The following is a 23,180-nucleotide window of genomic DNA, read 5'->3' as shown; positions in this document are numbered from 1 at the left end:
AAGCAGTAGCTCTGCGGAACCCCTAAATGACTGAAATATCAAATGTAACTTGTCTCTGTCCCCAGAACTTGAAGACTCTGATGGAGGTGTGAACGGGGACAGTCCCAAGACTCCTCCCAGCCGACCACAGAGGAAGGAGAAGAAAGACTACCCCGTGAGGCTTTTTATCTATGTGATTGTATTTGCTATGTGACTATGTATATGAAAGAGCAATTGAAATATGTCAGTCATATAACCTCAGGTAACATACAGTGGGGCAAAAAAGTATTTAGTCAGCCACCAATTGTGCAAGTTCTCCCACTTAAAAAGATGAGAGGCCTGTAATTTTCATCAAAGGTCTGTCATAGTTGAAGTGTACCTATGATGAAAATTACAGGCCTCTCTCATCTTTTTAAGTGGGAGAACTTGCACAATTGGTGGCTGACTAAATACTCTTTTGCCCCACTGTATGCATGCATGCAGATATATAGGGAATAGGTTTCCATTTGGGACTGAGCCCGACTGTCTGTCCCCACCACAGTGCTGAGGTTAGAGACAGTAGTTGGGTTTATAAAGCATTAAACACACCTAATATCTGACTGCTGACAGGTGCTTCTCTCTTGCTAGAATAAAAGTGGTACCCTACTGCGTGCCGACCCGGTAGAGCCGAACCTACATATTTAATTTTTTCCTTTATTTAACCAGGCAAGTCAGTTAAGAACAAATTCTTATTTTCAATGACGGCCTGGGAACAGTGGGTTAACTGCCTGTTCAAGGGCAGAACGACAGATTTGTACCTTGTCAGCTCAGGGTTTGAACTCACAACCTTTCGGTTACTAGTCCAACGCTCTAACCACTAGGCTACCCTGCCGCCCCATATTCTACTTGTAGTATCGCAATGCTCGTCAGTGGCCAACAATTTCAATCGAAGAGCACGCGCCCCTTACCTAGGGGAGCCAACGGGAGTGACAACAAAAAACAAACATTAAATGTCATGAACCAGTCTCACTCCATATGCAATGTAGGCTATGGTAGATAGCTAAGCGTACCGACACAACACTCAATACTTCCTCCACGCTAGCTAACCGCTGTATTGACATAATTAAATCACAATGGATTTTAATCACAACTTGCTTAAAAACAAAAAAAGGTTGCTTGAAGTCAACAGATGAACATTTTAAAACGGTGCTTGGCAAACCAGCTCGGATCAAAACCATAGTTGTTGTTTTCTTCGTATGTCCTCCGGTCTGATGTGTGGTTTATTTGTTTCTCCTACAGAAGCCAGCTATCAACGGCCTGCCCCCCACTCCTAAAGTCCTGGTGAGTGACCCACGTGGACGAGTCTCTCTGTGTCCCAAATGGCACCCCTATTCCCTTGATCAGTGCACTACTTTTGACCAGAGCCCTATGAAGTACAACACTACATAGGGAATAGGGTGCCATTTTGAACGCATACTTTGTCGTCCCTCGATCAAATTGTATTTTGTCACACACGTGGTTAGCAGATGGTATTGGTCACATGGTTAGCAGATGTTATTGGTCACATGGTTAGCAGATGTTATTGGTCACGTGGTTAGCAGATGGTATTGGTCACGTGGTTAGCAGATGGTATTGGTCACATGGTTAGCAGATGGTATTGGTCACATACACGTGGTTAGCAGATGTTATAGCGAGTGTAGCGAAATGCTTGTGCTTCTAGTTCCATCAGTGTAGTAATATCTAACAATTCCACAACAACTACCTAATACACACAAATCTAGGTAAAGGGATGGAATAAGAATATGTAAATATAAATATATGGATAAGCGATGGCTGACCGGCATAGACGAGATGCCATAGATGGTATAAAATCCATTTGTTTAGTGTCCAATGATTTCATGTCTGTTTGTAGGCAGCAGCCTCTCTGTGTTAGTGGTGATTGTTTAACAGTCTGATGGCCTTGTGATAGAAGCTGTTTTTCAGTCTCTCGGTCCCAGCTTTGATGTACCTGTACTGACCTCACCTTCTGGATGATAGCGGGGGGAACAGGCAGTGGCTCGGGTGGTTGTTGTCCTTGATGATCTTTTTTTATTTAGCTCCATTGTACCCCCAGCAGAACACATTCCTTCCTGGTGGATGGGTTAAACTATGTCTGATGTATTGATATGATAATCTATGTAGTCTGTGGTTCGACTGAACCGACTCCAACTGTGCGGCTGGTCGTCTCTGCTTGCTGGTCGTCTCTGCTTGCTGGTCGTCTCTGCTTGCTGGTCGTCTCTGCTTGCTGGTCGTCTCTGCTTGCTGGTCGTCTCTGCTTGCTGGTCGTCTCTGCTTGCTGGTCGTCTCTGCTTGCTGGTCGTCTCTGCTTGCTGGTCGTCTCTGCTTGCTGGTCGTCTCTGCTTGCTGGTCGTCTCTGCTTGCTGGTCGTCTCCGCTTGCTGGTCGTCTCCGCTTGCTGGTCGTCTCCGCTTGCTGGTCGTCTCTGGTTGCTGTGAGGCTGGTCGTCCCTGGTTGCTGTGAGGCTGGTCGTCTCTGGTTGCTGTGCGGCTGGTCGTCTCTGGTTGCTGGTCGTCTCTGGTTGCTGGTCGTCTCTAGTTGCTGGTCGTCTCTGCTTGCTGGTCGCCTCTGCTTGCTGTGCGGCTGGTCGTCTCTGCTTGCTGGTCGCCTCTGCTTGCTGGTCGTCTCTGCTTGCTGGTCGTCTCTGCTTGCTGGTCGCTCTCTGCTTGCTGGTCGCTCTCTGCTTGCTGGTCGCCTCTGCTTGCTGTGCGGCTGGTTGTCTCTGGTTGCTGTGCGGCTGGTTGTCTCTGGTTGCTGGTCGTCTCTAGTTGCTGGTCGTCTCTAGTTGCTGGTCGTCTCTGGTTGCTGTGCGGCTGGTCGTCTCTGGTTGCTGGTCGTCTCTGGTTGCTGTGCGGCTGGTCGTCTCTGGTTGCTGGTCGTCTCTGGTTGCTGTGCGGCTGGTCGCCTCTGGTTGCTGGTCGCCTCTGGTTGCTGGTCGTCTGGTCAGAATGTCGTCTCTGGTCAGAATGTCGTCTGTGGTTACTCTGGTCAGAATGTCGTCTGTGGTTGCTCTGGTCAGAATGTTGTCTCTGGTCAGAATGTTGTCTCTGGTCAGAATGTCGTCTGTGGTTACTCTGGTCAGAATGTTGTCTCTGGTCAGAATGTCGTCTGTGGTTTCTCTGGTCAGAATGTCTTCTCTGGTCAGAATGTCGTCTCTGGTCAGAATGACGTCTGTGGTTACTCTGGTCAGAATGTCGCTCTGTGGTTACTCTGGTCAGAATGTCGCCTGTGGTTACTCTGGTCAGAATGTCGTCTGTGGTTACTCTGGTCAGAATGTCGTTTGTGGTCAGAATGTCGCTTTGTGGTCAGAATGTCAGTCTGTGGTCAGAATGTCGTCTCTGGTCAGAATGTCGCTCTGTGGTCAGAATGTCGTCTGTGGTCAGAATGTCGTCTCTGGTCAGAATGTCGTCTGTGGTCAGAATGTCGTCTCTGGTCAGAATGTCGTCTGTGGTCAGAATGTCGTTTGTGGTCAGAATGTCGTCTGTGGTCAGAATGTCGTCTGTGGTCAGAATGTCGTCTGTGGTCAGAATGTCGTCTGTGGTCAGAATGTCGTCTGGTTACTCTGGTCAGAATGTCGTCTGTGGTTACTCTGGTCAGAATGTCGTCTGTGGTCAGAATGTCGTCTGTGGTTACTCTGGTCAGAATGTCGTCTGTGGTTACTCTGGTAAGAATGTCGTCTGTGGTTACTCTGGTCAGAATGTCGTCTGTGGTTACTCTGGTCAGAATGTCGTCTGTGGTTACTCTGGTCAGAATGTCGTCTCTGCTCAGAATGTCGTCTGTGGTTACTCTGGTCAGAATGTCGTCAGTGGTTGCTCTGGTCAGAATGTTGTCTCTGGTCAGAATGTTGTCTCTGGTCAGAATGTCGTCTGTGGTTACTCTGGTCAGAATGTTGTCTCTGGTCAGAATGTCAGTCTGTGGTTACTCTGGTCAGAATGTCTTCTCTGGTCAGAATGTCGTCTCTGGTCAGAATGACGCCTGTGGTTACTCTGGTCAGAATGTCGTCTCTGGTCAGAATGTCGTCTGTGGTTACTCTGGTCAGAATGTCTTCTCTGGTCAGAATGTCGTCTCTGGTCAGAATGACGTCTGTGGTTACTCTGGTCAGAATGTCGTCTGTGGTTACTCTGGTCAGAATGTCGTCTCTGGTCAGAATGACGTCTGTGGTTACTCTGGTCAGAATGTCGTCTGTGGTTACTCTGGTCAGAATGTCGTCTGTGGTTACTCTGGTCAGAATGTTGTCTCTGGTCAGAATGTCGTCTGTGGTTACTCTGGTCAGAATGTCGTCTCTGGTCAGAATGTCGTCTGTGGTTACTCTGGTCAGAATGTTGTCTCTGGTCAGAATGTTGTCTGTGGTCAGAATGTCGTCTGTGGTTACTCTGGTCAGAATGTTGTCTCTGGTCAGAATGTTGTCTCTGGTCAGAATGTTGTCTCTGGTCAGAATGTCGTCTGTGGTTACTCTGGTCAGAATGTCGTCTGTGGTTACTCTGGTCAGAATGTTGTCTGTGGTCAGAATGTCGTCTGTGGTTACTCTGGTCAAAATGTCGTCTGTCGTTACTCTGGTCAAAATGTCGTCTGTGGTTACTCTGGTCAGAATGTTGTCTCTGGTCAGAATGTTGTCTCTGGTCAGAATGTTGTCTGTGGTTACTCTGGTTAGAATGTTGTCTCTGGCTCAGAATGTCGTCTGTGGTTACTCTGGTCAGAATGTTGTCTGTGGTCAGAATGTCGTCTGTGGTTACTCTGGTCAGAATGTCGCCTCTGGTCAGAATGTCGCTCTGTGGTTACTCTGGTCAGAATGTCGCCTCTGGTCAGAATGTCGTCTCTGGGTCAGAATGCTGCCTGTGGGTTGCTCTGGTCAGAATAAGTGTTGTCTGTGGTTACTCTGGTCAGAATGTCGTCTCTGGTCAGAATGTCGTCTGTGGTTACTCTGGTCAGAATGTCGTCTGGTCAGAATGTCGCCTCTGGTCAGAATGTTTGCCTGTGGTTACTCTGGTCAGAATGTCGTCTGTGGTTACTCTGGTCAGAATGTCGTCTCTGGTCAGAATGTCATCTCTGGTCAGAATGTCGTCTGTTTACTCTGGTCAGAATGTCGTCTCTGGTCAGAATGTTGTCTCTGGTCAGAATGTCGTCTGTGGTTACTCTGGTCAGAATGTCGTCTCTGGTCAGAATGTCGTCTGTGGTTACTCTGGTCAGAATGTCGTCTCTGGTCAGAATGTCGTCTCTGGTCAGAATGTCGTCTCTGGTCAGAATGTCGTCTCTGGTCAGAATGACGTCTGTGGTCAGAATGACGTCTGTGGTCAGAATGACGTCTGTGGTCAGAATGACGTCTGTGGTCAGAATGTCGTCTGTTTACTCTGGTCAGAATGTCGTCTCTGGTCAGAATGTCGTCTCTGGTCAGAATGTCGTCTCTGGTCAGAATGTCGTCTCTGGTCAGAATGACGTCTGTGGTTACCATTTTCCAGACCAACTTTGGGTGGTGAACTCTCTGATCCCCAGTTTGTTGATATTTGTGTCATCACTACTCTAGATGGGAGCCTGTTTCTCCAAGGTGTTTGATGGCTGTCCACTGAAAATCAACTGTGCCACGTCGTGGATACACCCAGATACCAAAGGTAACAACACACACACACACACACACACACACACACACACACACACACACACACACACACACACACACACACACACACACACACAAACTACTGTACACACACAAACTACTGTACACACACACACACAAACTACTGTACACACAAACTACTGTACACACAAACTACTGTACACACACACGTTAGAGAGAGTGAATGTCACAGTAATAATTCAATATGTTTCTACTGTTTTCCAGACCAATACCTTATATTTGGGACAGAGGATGGGATCTATACCCTCAACCTGAATGAGCTGCATGAAGCCACCATGGAACAGGTAGGAACACATGGGTTGCACATGTCGAGATAACTTCCGTTTTGACACTAATAAAATACTTAAACATAAACATAGGACCAAACTGATAACACATATTATCGTCTGTAGTCTTTTAATGCAGGGTAGGCAAGGCACTAAGAAATATTAGGGAAGGAACGATTCACCTGATACGCATGGGTCCCCCGATTCCTAAAGTTTAAGATACAAGTGTATTCCCAAAACCGATCCAAATGTAGCGTGCGTCGGTCAGAAAATGTTTTGAAACCGCCGATTCACTAAAAACGTTGAGCTCGTATATGACCCACCACTAGGCGGCAGGGTAGCCTAGTGGGTAGAGCGTTGGACTAGTAACCGGAAGGTTGCAAGTTCAAACCCCCGAGCTGACATGGTACAAATTTGTCGTTCTGCCCCTGAACAGGCAGTTAACCCACTGTTCCCAGGCCGTCATTGAAAATAAGAATTTGTTCTTAACTGACTTGCCTGGTTAAATAAAGGTAAAAAAAAAAAAAAAAAAAATTCGTGTAACTCTTCTTCAGTGTGCTCACTGCATGTAACGCAAAAAAATAAAAGTCTGCAAACAAACAGACACCGGCCACGAACGACGTGTTCGGAATAGCACGTTGGTAATGAGGCATTATTTGTTAGACCGAATGGGGGAAAGGTCTGTGTGTGAGCATTTGAAATAAGATCAGGATCAAACAAGCAGGATTAAAAATGTTTGCAAAAATATCTTTAACAAAGATACATATAACTTCTGCGTAGCCAACTAGCTTTAGCTTGGTAGCTTGCTTTAGCTATCAGCTAGCGAGCTTAGCTTGCAGCTAACTAGGTTTCGTTTGGTAGCTAGCTAGCTAGGGAAAAGTCTGTGTGAGCATTTGAAGTCTGGAATTCCAATTTAAAAATGTTTCTGCCGTTTTCATCTTCCTGCTCCATTTTTTTACTGATATAGAACTGACTATCGCTCTGATTGACATACAGATAAATGAATCTACGAATCGTGGCGGCGCTTGCAGTTGCGAGGCTCAATCTCCTGAGACTTGTTGAACAGAGTCTGAGAACTCCTTCTCACCCAGACTGCCCATCGGGTTCGGGTTCTCTCTTGACAAAACCCCGGGGCGAAGTCAGTAGCCGAAATAAACGGCGCGTCAAAATTCTGGCTGCGGCGCTGAAATTATGTTGGTGTGCCCCTGGCTATCTGTCAATAATTATTTTTTAAATATACAAAAAATTGTACCGTCTGGTTTTGCTTAATATAAGGAATTTGAAATGGTTTATTTTTTTACTTACTCAATTCCATTTACTTTTGATACTTAAAAAGCACATTTAAAACCAAATACTTTGAGACTTTTATTCAAGTAGTATTTTACTGGGTGACTTTCACTTGAGTCATTTCTATTAAGGGATCTTTAAGGGATCTTTTTGAAACTGTTGTACTTTTCCCACCACGGCGTTGCAGTTCTTGACCGTGCGCATGGCACCTACTACCGCAACCCGTTAAAAGGCACTTAAATATTTTGTCTTGCCCATTCACCCTCTGAAATGGCACGCATTCACAATTGTCACAATGCTTAAAAAAATATTCTTTAACCTGTGTCTCATCCCCTTCATCTACACTGATAGAAGTGGATTTAACAAGTGATATAAATAAGGGATCATATCTTTCACCTGGATTCACCTGGTCAGTCTGTCATGGAAAGAGCAGGTGTTCCTAATGTTTATATACTCTGTAAATAATTATGGTCATTTAGATATACAGTGGGGAGAACAAGTATTTGATACACTGCCGATTTTGCAGGTTTTCCTACTTACAAAGCATGTAGAGGTCTGTAATTTTTATCATAGGTACACTTCAACTGTGAGAGACAGAATCTAAAACAAAAATCCTGAAAATCACATTGTATGATTTTTTAGGTACATTAGCATTTTATTGCATGACATAAGTATTTGATCACCTACCAACCAGTAAGAATTCCGGCTCTCACAGACCTGTTAGTTTTTATTTAAGAAGCCCTCCTGTTCTCCACTCAGTACCTGTATTATCTGCACCTGTTTGAACTCGTTACCTGTATAAAAGACACCTGTCCACACACTCAATCAAACAGACTCCAACCTCTCCACAATGGCCAAGACCAGAGAGCTGTGTTAGGACATCAGGGATAAAATTGTAGACCTGCACAAGGCTGAATGGGCTACAGGAGAATAGGCAACCAGCTTGGTGAGAAGGCAACAACTGTTGTAATTATTAGAAAGTGGAAGAAGTTCAAGATAAAGGTCAATCACCCTGCGGTCTTGGGCTCCATGCAAGATCTCACCTCGTGGGGCATCAATGATCATGAGGAAGGTGAGGGATCAGCCCAGAACTACGGCAAGACCTGGTCAATGACCTGAAGAGCTGGGACCACCAAGAAAACCATTAGTAACACACTACGCCGTCATGGATTAAAATCCTGTAGCACACACAAGGTCCCCCTGCTCAAGCCAGCGCATGTCCAGGCCCGTCTGAAGTTTGCCAATGACCATCTGGATGATCCAGAGGAGGAATGGGAGAAGGTCATGTGGTCTGATGAGACAAAAATAGGGCTTTTTGGTCTGAACTCCACTCGTGTTTGGAGGAAGAACGATGAGTACAACCCCAAGAACACCATCCCAACCGTGAAGCATGGAGGTGGAAACATCATTCTTTGGGGATGCTTTTCTGCAAAGGGGACAGGACGACTGCACTGTATTGAGGGGAGGATGGATGGGGCCATGTATCCCTCAGTAAGAGCATTGAAGATGGGTCTTCCAGCATAACAACGACCCAAAACACACAGCCAGGGGCAACTAAGTGGCTCCATAAGAAGCATCTCATGGTCCTGGAATGGCCTAGCCAGTCTCCAGACCTACACCCAATAGAAAATCTTTGAGGGAGCTGAAAGTCCGTATTGCCCAGCGACAGCCCCGAAACCTGAAGGTCTGTATGGAGGAGTGGGCCAAAATCCCTGCTGCAGTGTGTGCAAACCTGGTCAAGGACTACAGGAAACGTATGATCTCTGTAATTGCAAACAAAGGTTTCTGTAGCAAATATTAAGTTCTGCTTTCTGATGTATCAAATACTAATGTCATGCAATAAAATGCAAATTAATTACTTAAAAAAATCCTACAATGTGATTTTCTGGGTTTTGTTTTTAGACTCCGTTCTCACCTTTGAAGTGTACCGATTTGATAAAAAATTACAGACCTCTACATGCTTTGTCGGTAGGAAAGCCCAAAATCAGCAGTGTATCAAATACTTGTTCTACCCACTGTACAGGGTAAAAGTTGATAATTTCATAACGAGGACAGCGATTTACTTTTGGTGAGGCACACTGTATGGCCGAAGAAGATCACTCTGTAAAGAAAACTTGTCAAAACCATTTGATTTGGAGATGGGAGGTGAAAGACGAAGTTTTGCTGTATATTCATTGGCTATGGTCATAGCTGTTTTGTAAATTACGTTTCAAACTAAAACGTGTTATTGCTGTATCGTATCGGAGCTCGATACGAATCGTCTTGAAAGCGAAAGATGCCCCATCCTTAATCAATATAGCTATAAACATGGCTCCGCTCATTTTTAACCTCCTTAGTTACTGTAGATCTGAATCCGTGAAATTGTGTGCTGTCTACTGCCGAATCTATTTCAACGGTGAGTATTGAATGTCCTTTATTGTGTTATGTTCCCCTTCCAGCTGTTCCCCAGGAAGTGTACCTGGCTCTACATCATCAACAACAACCTGATGTCTCTGTCAGGTGAGTCAGTAGGACAGATACGAGTATCAACAACAACCTGCTGTCTCTGTCAGGTGAGTCAGTAGGACAGATACAGGTATCAACAACAACCTGCTGTCTCTGTCAGGTGAGTCAGTAGGACAGATACAGGTATCAACAACAACCTGCTGTCTCTGTCAGGTGAGTCAGTAGGACAGATACGGGTATCAACAACAACCTGCTGTCTCTGTCAGGTGAGTCAGTAGGACAGATACGGGTATCAACAACAACCTGCTGTCTCTGTCAGGTGAGTCAGTAGGACAGATACAGGTATCAACAACAACCCTGCTGTCTCTGTCAGGTGAGTCGGTAGGACAGATACAGGTATCAACAACAACCTGTAGTCTTGAAGACGGTATCAATCACAGCCAGCTGCTGGAGATGGTGCCATGTGATAACCTGCAGCTTAGTTTTGCTGTTATCTGACTGGAAATACCATTACCTCATAACTATTCCACAGGAACAATGCCATTACCTGGCATCTACACACCATACCGTAAATACAATCACCTCATAGCCATCTATAGACGCAGAAGTAGCAGGAAGGTTAGAAGCTTTTGGATTAAAAACCCTTTATAAGAAGTGCTTGACTGCATATTATTGTGAGTCCTGTGTTTTATGGCCTACTGCTGTGTGGAATAAATATGGCGTTTTTACATTGACCTGTGGTCGTGAAGAATCCTGGTTGCCGTAGAAATGTAGATAGTTTGGGCCGATGATACACCTCATGACCAAAAGTATGTGGACACCTACTCGTCTTAACATCTCATTCAGAAATCGTGGCCATTATAATATGGAGTTGGTCCCCCCACCCTTTGCTGCTAAAACAGCCTCCACTTGTCTGGGAAGGCTTTCCCCTAGATCCAGGGGTGTCAAAGTCAAATGGACGGAGGGCCAAATAAAAATTTAGCTATAAGCCGAGGGCCGGACTGTTCGAATGTTCATTGAAAAATTTTTAAATGACGCATATAGTCTAGTGAACCTAATTGAACCTACTGAAAACCTAACAAATATATTCCAATATGATCAGATAAATAAAGCAATATTTTCTTATGGCTCTGTCAGTAATCTTTAATTTTCAACAGACACAAAAGACAAATTTCCTTTATATAAAAATCCCCATAACATGAACATTAAATGAAAGAAACCGGTATTCAAGGCACCATCAGTAGCCTATATTTTCTATTTTAGCAAAAGTGGGCTAAATTTACTTCAAAGAAAAAAACAATAATAGCAATTTTCTATCATCCACTCAACTGAAATATTTTTAAAATATAATTGGATTGAAATACAATAAAATAAAGTGCAAAAATCTATTAATCAAAAACAACACTTTGTTTAAGGAGAAGTAACATGCCTCGTTTTAATTCCTCTGCCTTTTGTAGCCTTTGTTCCATGTCCATATTCTTGTTTTTGTCCGCGTGTTTCGTTTCATAATGTCGTCTCAGATTATACTCTTTCAGTACCGCCACACTTTCTCCACACAGAAGACACACAGGTTTTCCAGCTACCTCCGTGAACATATACTCCGACTCCCACCTTGTTTGAAACCCCCGGTTCTCAGTGTCCACCTTCCGTTTTGCCATTTTTGATGGGTATCTGAAAGTTAATTTTACTGTGATGCTGACGACTGCTGTGCCAATAAATATTGAAATGAAGCAGCCTACTGCTCGGTGCGTCACCGTTGCATTGTGGGAAATGTAGTATTGTGCGTGTAAAGATCTGCGGGCTGCCGGCTTGCTGCGGTCTGCGGGCCGGTTCTAATAATAAATCAAGATCATCCCAGGGGCCGTAAAAACCTTCTCGCGGGCGGATGTGGCCCGCGGGCCTTGACTCTGACATATGTGCCCTAGATGTTGGAACATTGCTGCTATAACAGCCTCCACTCTTCTGGGAAGGCTTTCCACTAGATGTTGGAACATTGCTGCAATAACAGCCTCCACTCTTCTGGGAAGGCTTTCCACTAGATGTTGGAACATTGCTGCTATAACAGCCTCCACTCTTCTGGGAAGGCTTTCCACTAGATGTTGGAACATTGCTGCTATAACAGCCTCCACTCTTCCTGGGAAGGCTTTCCACTAGATGTTGGAACATTGCTGCTATAACAGCCTCCACTCTTCTGGGAAGGCTTTCCACTAGATGTTGGAACATTGCTGCTATAACAGCCTCCACTCTTCTGGGAAGGCTTTCCACTAGATGTTGGAACATTGCTGTTGTAACAGCCTCCACTCTTCTGGGAAGGCTTTCCACTAGATGATGGAACATTGCTGCTATAACAGCATCCACTCTTCTGGGAAGGCTTTCCACTAGATGTTGGAACATTGCTGCTGTAACAGCCTCCACTCTTCTGGGAAGGCTTTCCACTAGATGTTGGAACATTGCTGCTGTAACAGCCTCCGCTCTTCTGGGAAGGCTTTCCACTAGATGTTGGAACATTGCTGCTGTAACAGCCTCCGCTCTTCTGGGAAGGCTTTCCACTAGATGTTGGAACATTGCTGCTATAACAGCCTCCACTCTTCTAGGAAGGCTTTCCACTAGATGTTGGAACATTGCTGCTATAACAGCCTCCACTCTTCTGGGAAGGCTTTCCACTAGGTGTGTTGGAACATTGCTGCTATAACAGCCTCCACTCTTCTAGGCTTTCCACTAGATGTTGGAACATTGCTGCTATAACAGCCTCCACTCTTCTGGAAGGCTTTCCACTCTAGATGTTGGAACATTGCTCAGGGACTTGCTTCATTCAGCCGCAAGAGCATTAGTGAGGTTGGACACTGATGTTTGGGAGATTAGGCCTGGTTCCTATTCATCCCAAGGATGTTCGATGGGGTTGAGGTCACGGTTCTGTGCAGGCCAGTTAAGTTCCTCCACACCGATCTCAACAAACCATTTCTGTATGGACCTCGCTTGCTTGCGGGGGCATTGTCATGCTGAAACAGGAAAGGGCCTTCCCCAAACTGTTGCTAGAAAGTTGGATGTACAGATTCATCTAGAATGTCATTGTATACTGGAGCATTAAGATTTCCCTTCACTGAAACTAAGGGCCTCGAAACCTTGCCCAAACCATGGAAAACAGGACAGATACAGACCGTTAATTCTTCCCCCACCAAACTTGACAGTTGGCACTGCATTGGGCCAGGTACCATTCTCCTGACACCCGCCAAACCCAGATTCATTCGTTGGACTGCCAGGTGGTGAAGCGTGATTCATCACTCCAGAGAACCCATTTCCAAGAGTCCGAAGCTTGGCATTGCGCGTGGTGATCTTAGGCTTGTGTGCGGCTGCTCGGCCATGGAAACCCATTTCATGAAGCTCCTGACGAACAGTTCTTGTGCTGACGTTGCTTCCAGAGGCTGTTTGGAACTCGGTAGTGAGTGTTGCAACCGAGGACAGATGATATGTTTACGCGCTTCAGCATTCGGCGGTCCCGTTCTGAGAGCTTGTGTGGCCTACCACTTTGCGGCTGAGCCGTTGTTGCTCCTAGACGTTTCCACTTCACAATAACAGCACTTACAGTTGACCGGGGGAGCTCGGGGGAGCAGGGCAGACATTTGATTAACTGACCTGTTGGAAAGGAATGTCACTGAGCCATTCTACTGCCAATGTTTGTCTGTGGAGATTGCATGGCTGTGTGCTCGATTTTATACATCTGTCAGCAACGATTGTGGCTGAAATGGCCGAATCCACTAATTTAAAGGGGTGTCCACATACTCTTGTGTATATATCGTGCAAGACCTGAAAGTAGAGGTGAACCACATTCTCTGAGAAAGACTCATTGTAGTTAGTTTATGCATGTCCCAATGTACAGTTGATGTCGGAAGTTTACATACACTTAGGTTGGAGTCATTAAAACTCGTTTTTCAACCACTCCACAAATTTCTTGTTAGCAAACTTTAGTTTGGGCAAGTCGGTTAGGACATCTAATTTGTGCATGACACAAGTCTTTTTCCAACAATTGTTTACAGACAGATTATTTAACTTACAGTGAATTATATCACAATTCCAGTGGGTCAGAAGTTTACATACACTACGTTGACTGTGCCTTTAAACGGCTTGGAAAATTCCAGAAAATGATGTCATGGCTTTAGAAGCTTCTGATAGGCTATTTGACATAATTTGAGTCAATTGGAGGTGTACCTGTGGATGTATTTCAAGGCCAACCTTCAGACTCAGTGCCTCTTTGCTTGACATCATGGGAAAATCAAAAGAAATCAGCCAAGACCTCGGAAAACAAATTGTAGACCTCCGCGAGTCTGGTTCATCCTCGGGAGCAATTTCCAAACGCCTGAAGACACCACGTTCATCTGTACAAACAATAGTACTTAAGTATAAACACCATGGGACCACGGAGCCGTCATACCGCTCAGGAAGGAGACACGTTCTGTCTCCTAGAGATGAACGTACTTTGGTGCGAATAGTGCAAATCAATCCCAGAACAACAGCAAAGGACCTTGTGAAGATGCTGGAGGAAACGGGTACAAAAGTATCTATATCCACAGTAAAACGAGTTCTATATCGATGTAACTTGAAAGGCCACTCAGCAAGGAAGAAGCCACTGCTCCAAAACCGCCATAAAAAATCCCAGACTACAGTTTGCAACTGCACATGGGGACAAAGATCATACTTTTTGCAGAAATGTCCTCTGGTCTGATGAAACAAAAATAGAACTGTTTGGCCATAATGACCATAGTTATGTTTCGATCGAAAAGGGGGAGGCTTGCAAGCCAAAGAACAACATTCCAACCGTGAAGCACGGGGGTGGCAGTATCATGTTGTGGGGGTGCTTTGCTTCAGGAGGGACTGGTGTACTTCACAAAATAGATGGCATCATGAGGGAAGAGGAAAATTATGTGGATATATTGAAGCAGCATCTCAAGACATCAGTCAGGAAGTTAAAGCTTGGTTGCAAATGGGTCTTCCAAATGGACAATGATCCCAAGCATACTTTCAAAGTTGTGGTGAAATGGCTTCAGGACAACAGCAACAAAGCCAAGGTATTGGAGTGGCCATCACAAAGCCCTGACCTCAATCCTATAGAAAATTTGTGGGCAGAATTGAGAAAGTGTGTGAGCAAGGAGGCCAACAAACCTGACTCAGTTACACCAGCTCTGTCAGGGGGAATGGGCCAATATTCACCCAACTTATTGTGGGAAGCTTGTGGAAGGCTACCCAAAATGTTTGACCCAAGTTAAGCAGTTTAAAGGCAATGCTAACAAATACTAATTTAGTGTATGTAAACTTCTGACCCACTGGGAATGTGATTAAATAAATTTAAAGCTGAAATAATTAATTATTTCTACTATTATTCTGACATTCCACATTCTTCAAATAAAGTGGTGATCCTAACTGACCTGAGACAGGGAATCTTTACTAGGATTAAATGTCAGGAATTGTGAAAAACAGAGTTTAAATGTATTTGGCTAAGGTGTATGTAAACTTCCGACTTCAACTGTATATAGCTCATCTGTAGTAGAGGTCTTCACGCATCCACCTGTACCCGAGACCCGAGCAGATCCGGATACAGAATTGTAAAATAATATCACTGGTCTGGATCGGATCTGTCTCTCATGGGTATGTGTAATTTATGCCGCTACTCTTGCGTTTCACGAGAGTGGCACGTGTAACGTTTTCTTGGTCAATCACAAGTCAGACTACAGTCATAGAGCCTCCGTGTGGGGCAAAAGTTAGGAGATATCTAATCAATGGAAGATGGAATGAAAATTATGGAATTAAAAGTTAGGCTAGAATGACCAAGAGCCAACAGGTAGACTGCTACTTTATATTCTGAATGGAGTCGTTGTTTGTTTGTAACTGTGTCGGACCAGAAAGTACATGCAACCTCAATTAGCCTAGCTAGCTAGTTAGCTTAACTAGCTTCTCCCAGTTTGATCCAGGCAAGACAGGTACTACGTAATCATATTGCATGATAAATAACCTAGCTATGGAAGCTGTAGCGTAAGTCGGCTCTGTTGCTGTCTCTTCCTCCCTCCCCTGTTCCTCGTGTCACTTGCTCACACTCACGGTAGCTTAAACACAGCACGACCCCAGCCTCACCACTTTCTACTTCCTCCCATCTCACAGCACGACCCCAGCCTCACCACTTTCTACTTCCTCCCATCTCACAGCACGACCCCAGCCTCACCACTTTCTACTTCCTCCCATCTCACAGCACGACCCCAGCCTCACCACTTTCTACTTCCTCCCATCTCACAGCACGACCCCAGCCTCACCACTTTCTACTTCCTCCCATCTCACAGCACGACCCCAGCCTCACCACTTTCTACTTCCTCCCATCTCACAGCACGACCCCAGCCTCACCACTTTCTACTTCCTCCCATCTCACAGCACGACCCCAGCCTCACCACTTTCTACTTCCTCCCATCTCACAGCACGACCCCAGCCTCACCACTTTCTACTTCCTCCCATCCCACAGCACGACTCCCAGCCTCACCACTTTCTACTTCCTCCCATCTCACAGCACGACCCCAGCCTCACCACTTTCTACTTCCTCCCATCCCACAGCACTGACCCCAGCCTCACCACTTTCTACTTCCTCCCATCCCACAGCACGACCCCAGCCTCACCACTTTCTACTTCCTCCCATCCCACAGCACGACCCCAGCCTCACCACTTTCTACTTCCTCCCATCTCACAGCACGACCCCAGCCTCACCACTTTCTACTTCCTCCCACATCCCACAGCACGACCCCAGCCTCACCACTTTCTACTTCCTCCCATCCCACAGCACGACCCCAGCCTCACCACTTTCTACTTCCTCCCATCTCACAGCACGACCCCAGCCTCACCACTTTCTACTTCCTCCCATCTCACAGCACGACCCCAGCCTCACCACTTTCTACTTCCTCCCATCTCACAGCACGACCCCAGCCTCACCACTTTCTACTTCCTCCCATCTCACAGCACGACCCCCAGCCTCACCACTTTCTACTTCCTCCCATCTCACAGCACGACCCCAGCCTCACCACTTTCTACTTCCTCCCATCTCACAGCACGACCCCAGCCTCACCACTTTCTACTTCCTCCCATCTCACAGCACGACCCCAGCCTCACCACTTTCTACTTCCTCCCATCTCACAGCACGACCCCAGCATCACCACTTTCTACTTCCTCCCATCCCACAGCACGACCCCAGCCTCACCACTTTCTACTTCCTCCCATCTCACAGCACGACCCCAGCCTCACCACTTTCTACTTCCTCCCATCTCACAGCACGACCCCAGCCTCACCACTTTCTACTTCCTCCCATCTCACAGCACGACCCCAGCCTCACCACTTTCTACTTCCTCCCATCTCACAGCACGACCCCAGCCTCACCACTTTCTACTTCCTCCCATCTCACAGCACGACCCCAGCCTCACCACTTTCTACTTCCTCCCATCTCACAGCACGACCCCAGCCTCACCACTTTCTACTTCCTCCCATCTCACAGCACGACCCCAGCCTCACCACTTTCTACTTCCTCCCATCTCACAGCACGACCCCAGCCTCACCACTTTCTACTTCCTCCCATCTCCACAGCACGACCCCAGCCTCACCACTTTCTACTTCCTCCCATCTCACAGCACGACCCCAGCCTCACCACTTTCTACTTCCTCCCATCTCACTTTATCAGCTCCGGTAAATAAAGTAGCCTAAAAGAAATTGGCTTTTCTGCTGCTTCCTCACAAATCTCTCTCACATCCGACCAGGTCTATACTGGAACGGGCCTCGTTGTCCGTTGGGAACGGGGTTTCTATATAAAACATTTATAGTAATTATGCATATTGGGTCTGGAGGGAAAGCCCCAGGTTAATTTATTTTATGGGCCCGTGAAGGCCTCTACTCTGTACCATGTGTGTTATATCTGTGTTTTAACCACTGTTGAATTTCTCTACACGCCGCTCTGTTGTAAGAAAGTGAAAGTAAGCGTTTCTTTCTTATTGTAAATTACTACTAGGTAAACTTAATTGTACTGTTGTGTGTATCCTACCATAAAGTTTGTAAAGTAGGCCTATGCCTCGGCTCAGAGTAAATGTAATCTCTGATTTCTTGTCCTCTCTTCCTCTTGGACTCTGTCCCTCCTTTCTCACCTCCTCCTCTGCTCTCTTCTCTGGTCTGGCTTGATTTTGGTATTCTATTAACCCGGCTTCATCAGAAGGTAATCATCATCATTGTCACATTTACAACCCTGTATTGTATTTTACCCATAACTAGAGTTGCAAGATTACATCAAGTTTCTAAAAAATTCTGGCCTCCTGAGTGGCGAAGCATTCTGAGGCATCGCAGTGCTGAGGCGCCACTACAGCCTGGGGTTCGATCCCACCGTCCGGGTTAGGGGAGGGTTTGACCGGCGGGGTTTTCCTTGGCTCATCACGCTCTAGCGACTCCTTGTGGAAAGCCAGGCATCTGCAAGCTGACTTCCGGTCTTCAGTCAAACGGTGTTTCCACCTTCACATTGCCACAACGACTTCCCGGGTTAAATGAGTTGTGTGTTAAGAAGCAGCAGGTTTATCTTTCGGAGGACGCATGTCTCGACCTTCGCCTCTCTCTCTCTCTCTCCCAAGACTGTTGGGGAGTTGCAGCGACGAGACAAGAGCATAACTAGCAATTGGATGTCACAAAAAAATGGTGTAAAAATTACAAAGAAAAATAACCAAAAAATATGTACATTTCTCAAAATTCCCATGTTTTCCAGAAATCCTAGTTAGGAGATTCCTGGAATTAGAATGGGATAAACAGGAATTCCAGGAATCCTCCAACTAGGATTTCAGGAAAACCTGGATATTTTGGGAAAGTTACAAAATGTTGTATCTCTTTACCCCTATCGAAACACCAAGCTAGCACCCGTCCTAGCCCTTTATATTAAGATTAAAAGTGCATATAATTTCACGCTGGCTCCTTAAAGCCTAATTTTCTGTTGGTGATGAATACATCTACACTTGTAAATAGCATGCGTCTGTATAGATCGGCGATGGAAAGAGGATATATCTCAGTGTTGTCTTTGGTTCGTTCCACTATAGCAGGGATGTCATTAAACGCAGTGAATGACTGCGAGCCCAGAAAGGACACCCCGTGTCTGTGAGCCCAAGAAAGGACACATGTGACCCCAGAAAGGACCACCGTGTCTGTGACCCCCAGAAAGGGACACCGTGTCTGTGACCCCAAGAAAGGACACCGTGTCTGTGACCCCCAGAAAGGACACCGTGTCTGTGACCCCCAGAAAGGACACCGTGTCTGTGACCCCAGAAAGGGACACCGTGTGCTGTGACCCCCAGAAAGGACACCGTGTCTGTGACCCCCAGAAAGGACACCGTGTCTGTGACCCCCAGAAAGGACACCGTGTCTGTGACCCCCAGAAAGGACACCGTGTCTGTGACCCCCAGAAAGGACACCGTGTCTGTGACCCCAGAAAGGACACCCTGTGACCCCAGTGTCTGTGACCCCCCAGAAAGGACACCCCGTGTCTGTGACCCCAGAAAGGACACCGTGTCTGTGACCCCCAGAAAGGACACAGTGTCTGTGACCCCCAGAAAAAGGACACCGTGTCTGTGACCCCCAGAAAACACCGTGACACACAGTGTCTGTGACCCCCAGAAAGGACACAGTGACCCAGAAAGAGTTTGAGGTGTCTGTGACCCCCAGAAAAGGACACAGTGTCTGTGACCCCCAGAAAGGACACCGTGACTGACCCCCAGAAAGGACACATTATTTATCATATAGTGCACTACTTCTGACCAGAGCCCTGTAGGGAATAGGGTGCCATTTGGGCCTAAGTAGTGCACCATATAGGGAATAGGGTTCCATTTGGTCCTAAAGTAGTGCACTATATAGGGAATAGGGTGCCATTTGGGCTAAGTAGTGCACTATATACGGAACAGGGTTCCATTTGGTCTAAAGTAGTGCACTATATAGGGAATAGGGTGCTATATAGGGAATGGGTTCCATTTGGGTAGCCATTTGGTCTAAAGTACTATATAGGAGTATAGGGTTCCATTTGGTCTATATGCAGGGAATAGGGTTCCATTTGGGACTTATAAAGGTGTTAGTCTTATAATGTGATGCTAAATTGTTTCATATGTGATCACAGGAAAGACCTTCCAGCTGTACTCTCACAACCTGATTGGGCTGTTTGAGCAGCTGAAGAAACCTGGCCTCGCCTCTCAGTTCCAGACACACCGCTTCCCAGACAAGATCTTACCTAGGTGAGACACGCACACACTACATCCTCTGACTCACTTGTTTTAATTGGTTCCCCGGTGAGAGGGAGGGACCTATTCTATTGGTTCCCTGGTGAGAGAGAGGGACCTATTCTATTGGTTCCCCGGTGAGAGAGAGGGACCTATTCTATTGGATCCCCGGTGAGAGAGAGAGACCTATTGGATCTCCGGTGAGAGAGAGAGAGACCTATTCTATTGGTTCCCCGGTGAGAGAGGGACCTATTCTATTGGTTCCCCGGTGAGAGAGAGAGTGACCTTTTCTATTGGTTCCCCGAAAGAGAGAGGGACCTATTCTATTGGTTCCCGGTGAGAGAGGGGCCTATTCTATTGGTTCCCCGGTGAGAGAGAGGGACCTATTGTGTGGATCCCCGGTGAGAGAGAGGGACCTATTCTATTGGATCCATGGTGAGAGGAGGGACCTATTCTATTGGATCCCTGGTGAGAGAGAGGACCTATTCTATTGGTTCCCCAGTAAGAGAGAGGGACCTATTCTATTGGTTCCCGGTAAGAGAGAGGGACCTATTCTATTGGATCCTTGGTGAGAGGAGGGACCTATTCTATTGGATCCATGGTGAGAGAGAGGGACCTATTCTGTTGGTTCCCTGGTGAGAGAGAGGACCTATTCTATTGGATCCCGGTGAGAGAGAGGGACCTGTTCTATTGGATCCCCGGTGAGAGAGAGGACCTATTCTATTGGATACCCGGTGAGAGAGAGGGACCTATTCTATTGGTTCCCTGGTGAGAGGAAGGGACCCTATTCTATTGGATCCCCGGTGAGAGAGAGGGACCTATTCTGATTGGTTCCACGGTGAGAGGAGACCTATTCTATTGGATACCCTGGTGAGAGGAAGGGACCTATTCTATTGGATCCCCGGTGAGAGAGGGACCTATTCTCTTCACCTTACAGATCACTACTAAAATGATAGAAATAATAATACGATCATGAGCCTCTAGTCAAACTGCAGTGGTCTGGGGGGATGTTCCCGGGTCTAGTCGTTCTATTTCTACACCACTCTCCAATCACCATATGACTGTGTGTTGATCCTGACTGGCTGTTCTCTCTCTGCAGGAGGTTTGCCTTGACCACCAAGATCCCGGACACAAAGGGCTGTCACAAGTGCTGCATTGGTACGTTTACTATACGCGAGCAGCCTGTACCCCTCAACCACTGTCTAGTTCCTAGAGCAGCTGTACCCCTCAGCCACTGTCTAGGTCCTAGAGCAGCTGTACCCCCTCAACCACTGTCTAGTTCCTAGAGCAGCTGTACCCCCTCAGCCACTGTCTAGGTCCTAGAGCAGCTGTACCCCCTCAGCCACTGTCTAGTTCCTAGAGCAGCTGTACCCCCTCAACCACTGTCTAGTTCCTAGAGCAGCTGTACCTCCTCAACCACTGTCTAGGTCCTAGAGCAGCTGTACCTCCTCAACTACTGTCTAGGTCCTAGAGCAGCTGTACCCCCTCAACCACTGTCTAGTTCCTAGAGCAGCTGTACCCCTCAGCCACTGTCTCAGTTCCTAGAGCAGCTGTACCTCCTCAACCACTGTCTAGGTCCTAGAGCAGCTGTACCTCCTCAACTACTGTCTAGGTCCTAGAGCAGCTGTACCCCCTCAACCACTGTCTAGTTCCTAGAGCAGCTGTACCCCCTCAACCACTTGTTCTTGTTGCCTGTGGTCAGTTTAGACTAGATAAGAAACTCCCCGTCTTAACAGTGAGAGAAGCCATGCTGTTATCTCTCCTATCCCTTGTCCTACGTTGTCCAACCTTGTCCTTTTGTCTTTTATATCTCTCCTCTCACAGTGAGGAACCCCTATACGGGCCATAAGTACCTGTGTGGAGCGCTGCAGTCTGGGATAGTCCTGCTACAGTGGTACGAGCCCATGCAGAGGTTCATGCTCATCAAGGTCAGTCCCTCATCTCGTCTGGCCCTCATCTAGTATGGCCCCGCCTGTAGTCGAATGGTCCCGCCTGTAGTCGAATGGTCCCGCCTGTAGTCGAATGGCCCCCGCCTGTAGTCGAATGGCCCCGCCTGTCGTCGAATGGCCCCGCCTGTAGTCGAATGGCCCCCGCCTGTAGTCGAATGGCCCCGCCTGTCGTCGAATGGCCCCGCCTGTAGTCGAATGGCCCCGCCTGTAGTCGAATGGCCCCGCCTGTAGTCGAATGGCCCCGCCTGTAGTCGAATGGCCCCCGCCTGTAGTCGAATGGCCCCCGCCTGTAGTCGAATGGCCCCCGCCTGTAGTCGAATGGCCCCCGCCTGTCGTCGAATGGCCCCGCCTGTCGTCGAATGGCCCCGCCTGTAGTCGAATGGCCCCGCCTGTCGTCGAATGGCCCCGCCTGTCGTCGAATGGCCCCGCCTGTCGTCGAATGGCCCCGCCTGTCGTCGAATGGCCCCCGCCTGTCGTCGAATGGCCCCCGCCTGTCGTCGAATGGCCCCCACCTGTAGCTAGATTCTAGCCCTTCAGCAGGGACGCAAGGTTTTGGAATGTTCAGATAGAAATATGCTATGTAGAACAAACATGCCTCTGACATGTTGAATAAGGAATAACATTGGCTCTATTCATGGAATTTCTATTTTGCAACGTTTGAGAATGTTTTTCTAACTGAATGTGGCCCTGGTGGCACAGAAAGAAAGGCAAAGCAAATAATGTATTGACTAAATTCCTCTTGTCTCTACATCTGACTGGATAAAGGACTTTTATTTTGACTTAATGTAAACTCAGTGACTCAGACTTGAGCGCGGGGAACAGGACTTGAGCGCGGGGAACAGGACTTGAGCCATAAGGACTCTTGAATCAAAGTCATCTCTTTCTCAGATGTGTATTCGAATAGTTAAAAAACATATTTTTGCCATGTTTGAGGATCTGTATTCAAATAGTTGTAGTCACCTCCAAAGGAACTATTTGTTCCCCCTGGAAAAAGTAACTTTCCACAAAGCAGAGTTTCAACTAGTTATCCCAGGTCTACAGTAGGTTGTACTCTGTGAACAACAGCATTGGTTTCAAAACAAATCAAGCAGTCATAATTAATATTATAGAAGGACTCTTTGAAACAAAACACATAAGCAATGTTCCATTCAGGACTCCTTAGAACCAAACACATAAGCAATGTTCCATTCAGGACTCCTTAGAACCAAACACATAAGCAATGTTCCATTCAGGACTCCTTAGAACCAAACACATAAGCAATGTTCCATTCAGGACTCCTTAGAACCAAACACATAAGCAATGTTCCATTCAGGACTCCTTAGAACCAA

General features: G+C 46.7%; 1 protein-coding gene across 1 annotated transcript; it reads left to right on the top strand.

The window, feature by feature from the left end:
• Positions 1-65: 65 nt before the first annotated feature.
• Positions 66-21,865, top strand: LOC135535737 (mitogen-activated protein kinase kinase kinase kinase 5-like; the record flags this gene model as incomplete). The annotated part of the gene is made up of 8 exons (XM_064962167.1): positions 66-154; positions 1,258-1,299; positions 5,536-5,620; positions 5,854-5,933; positions 9,641-9,701; positions 19,804-19,918; positions 21,003-21,061; positions 21,728-21,865. Coding segments are annotated over 8 exons (668 nt in total), but the record flags the coding sequence as incomplete, so codon positions are not given.
• Positions 21,866-23,180: the final 1,315 nt, after the last annotated feature.

The sequence above is a fragment of the Oncorhynchus masou genome, unplaced genomic scaffold, assembly GCF_036934945.1.
Source record: "Oncorhynchus masou masou isolate Uvic2021 unplaced genomic scaffold, UVic_Omas_1.1 unplaced_scaffold_5066, whole genome shotgun sequence".
Taxonomy (NCBI): Eukaryota; Metazoa; Chordata; class Actinopteri; order Salmoniformes; family Salmonidae; genus Oncorhynchus; species Oncorhynchus masou.
This window is presented reverse-complemented; position numbering and strand designations above follow the sequence as displayed.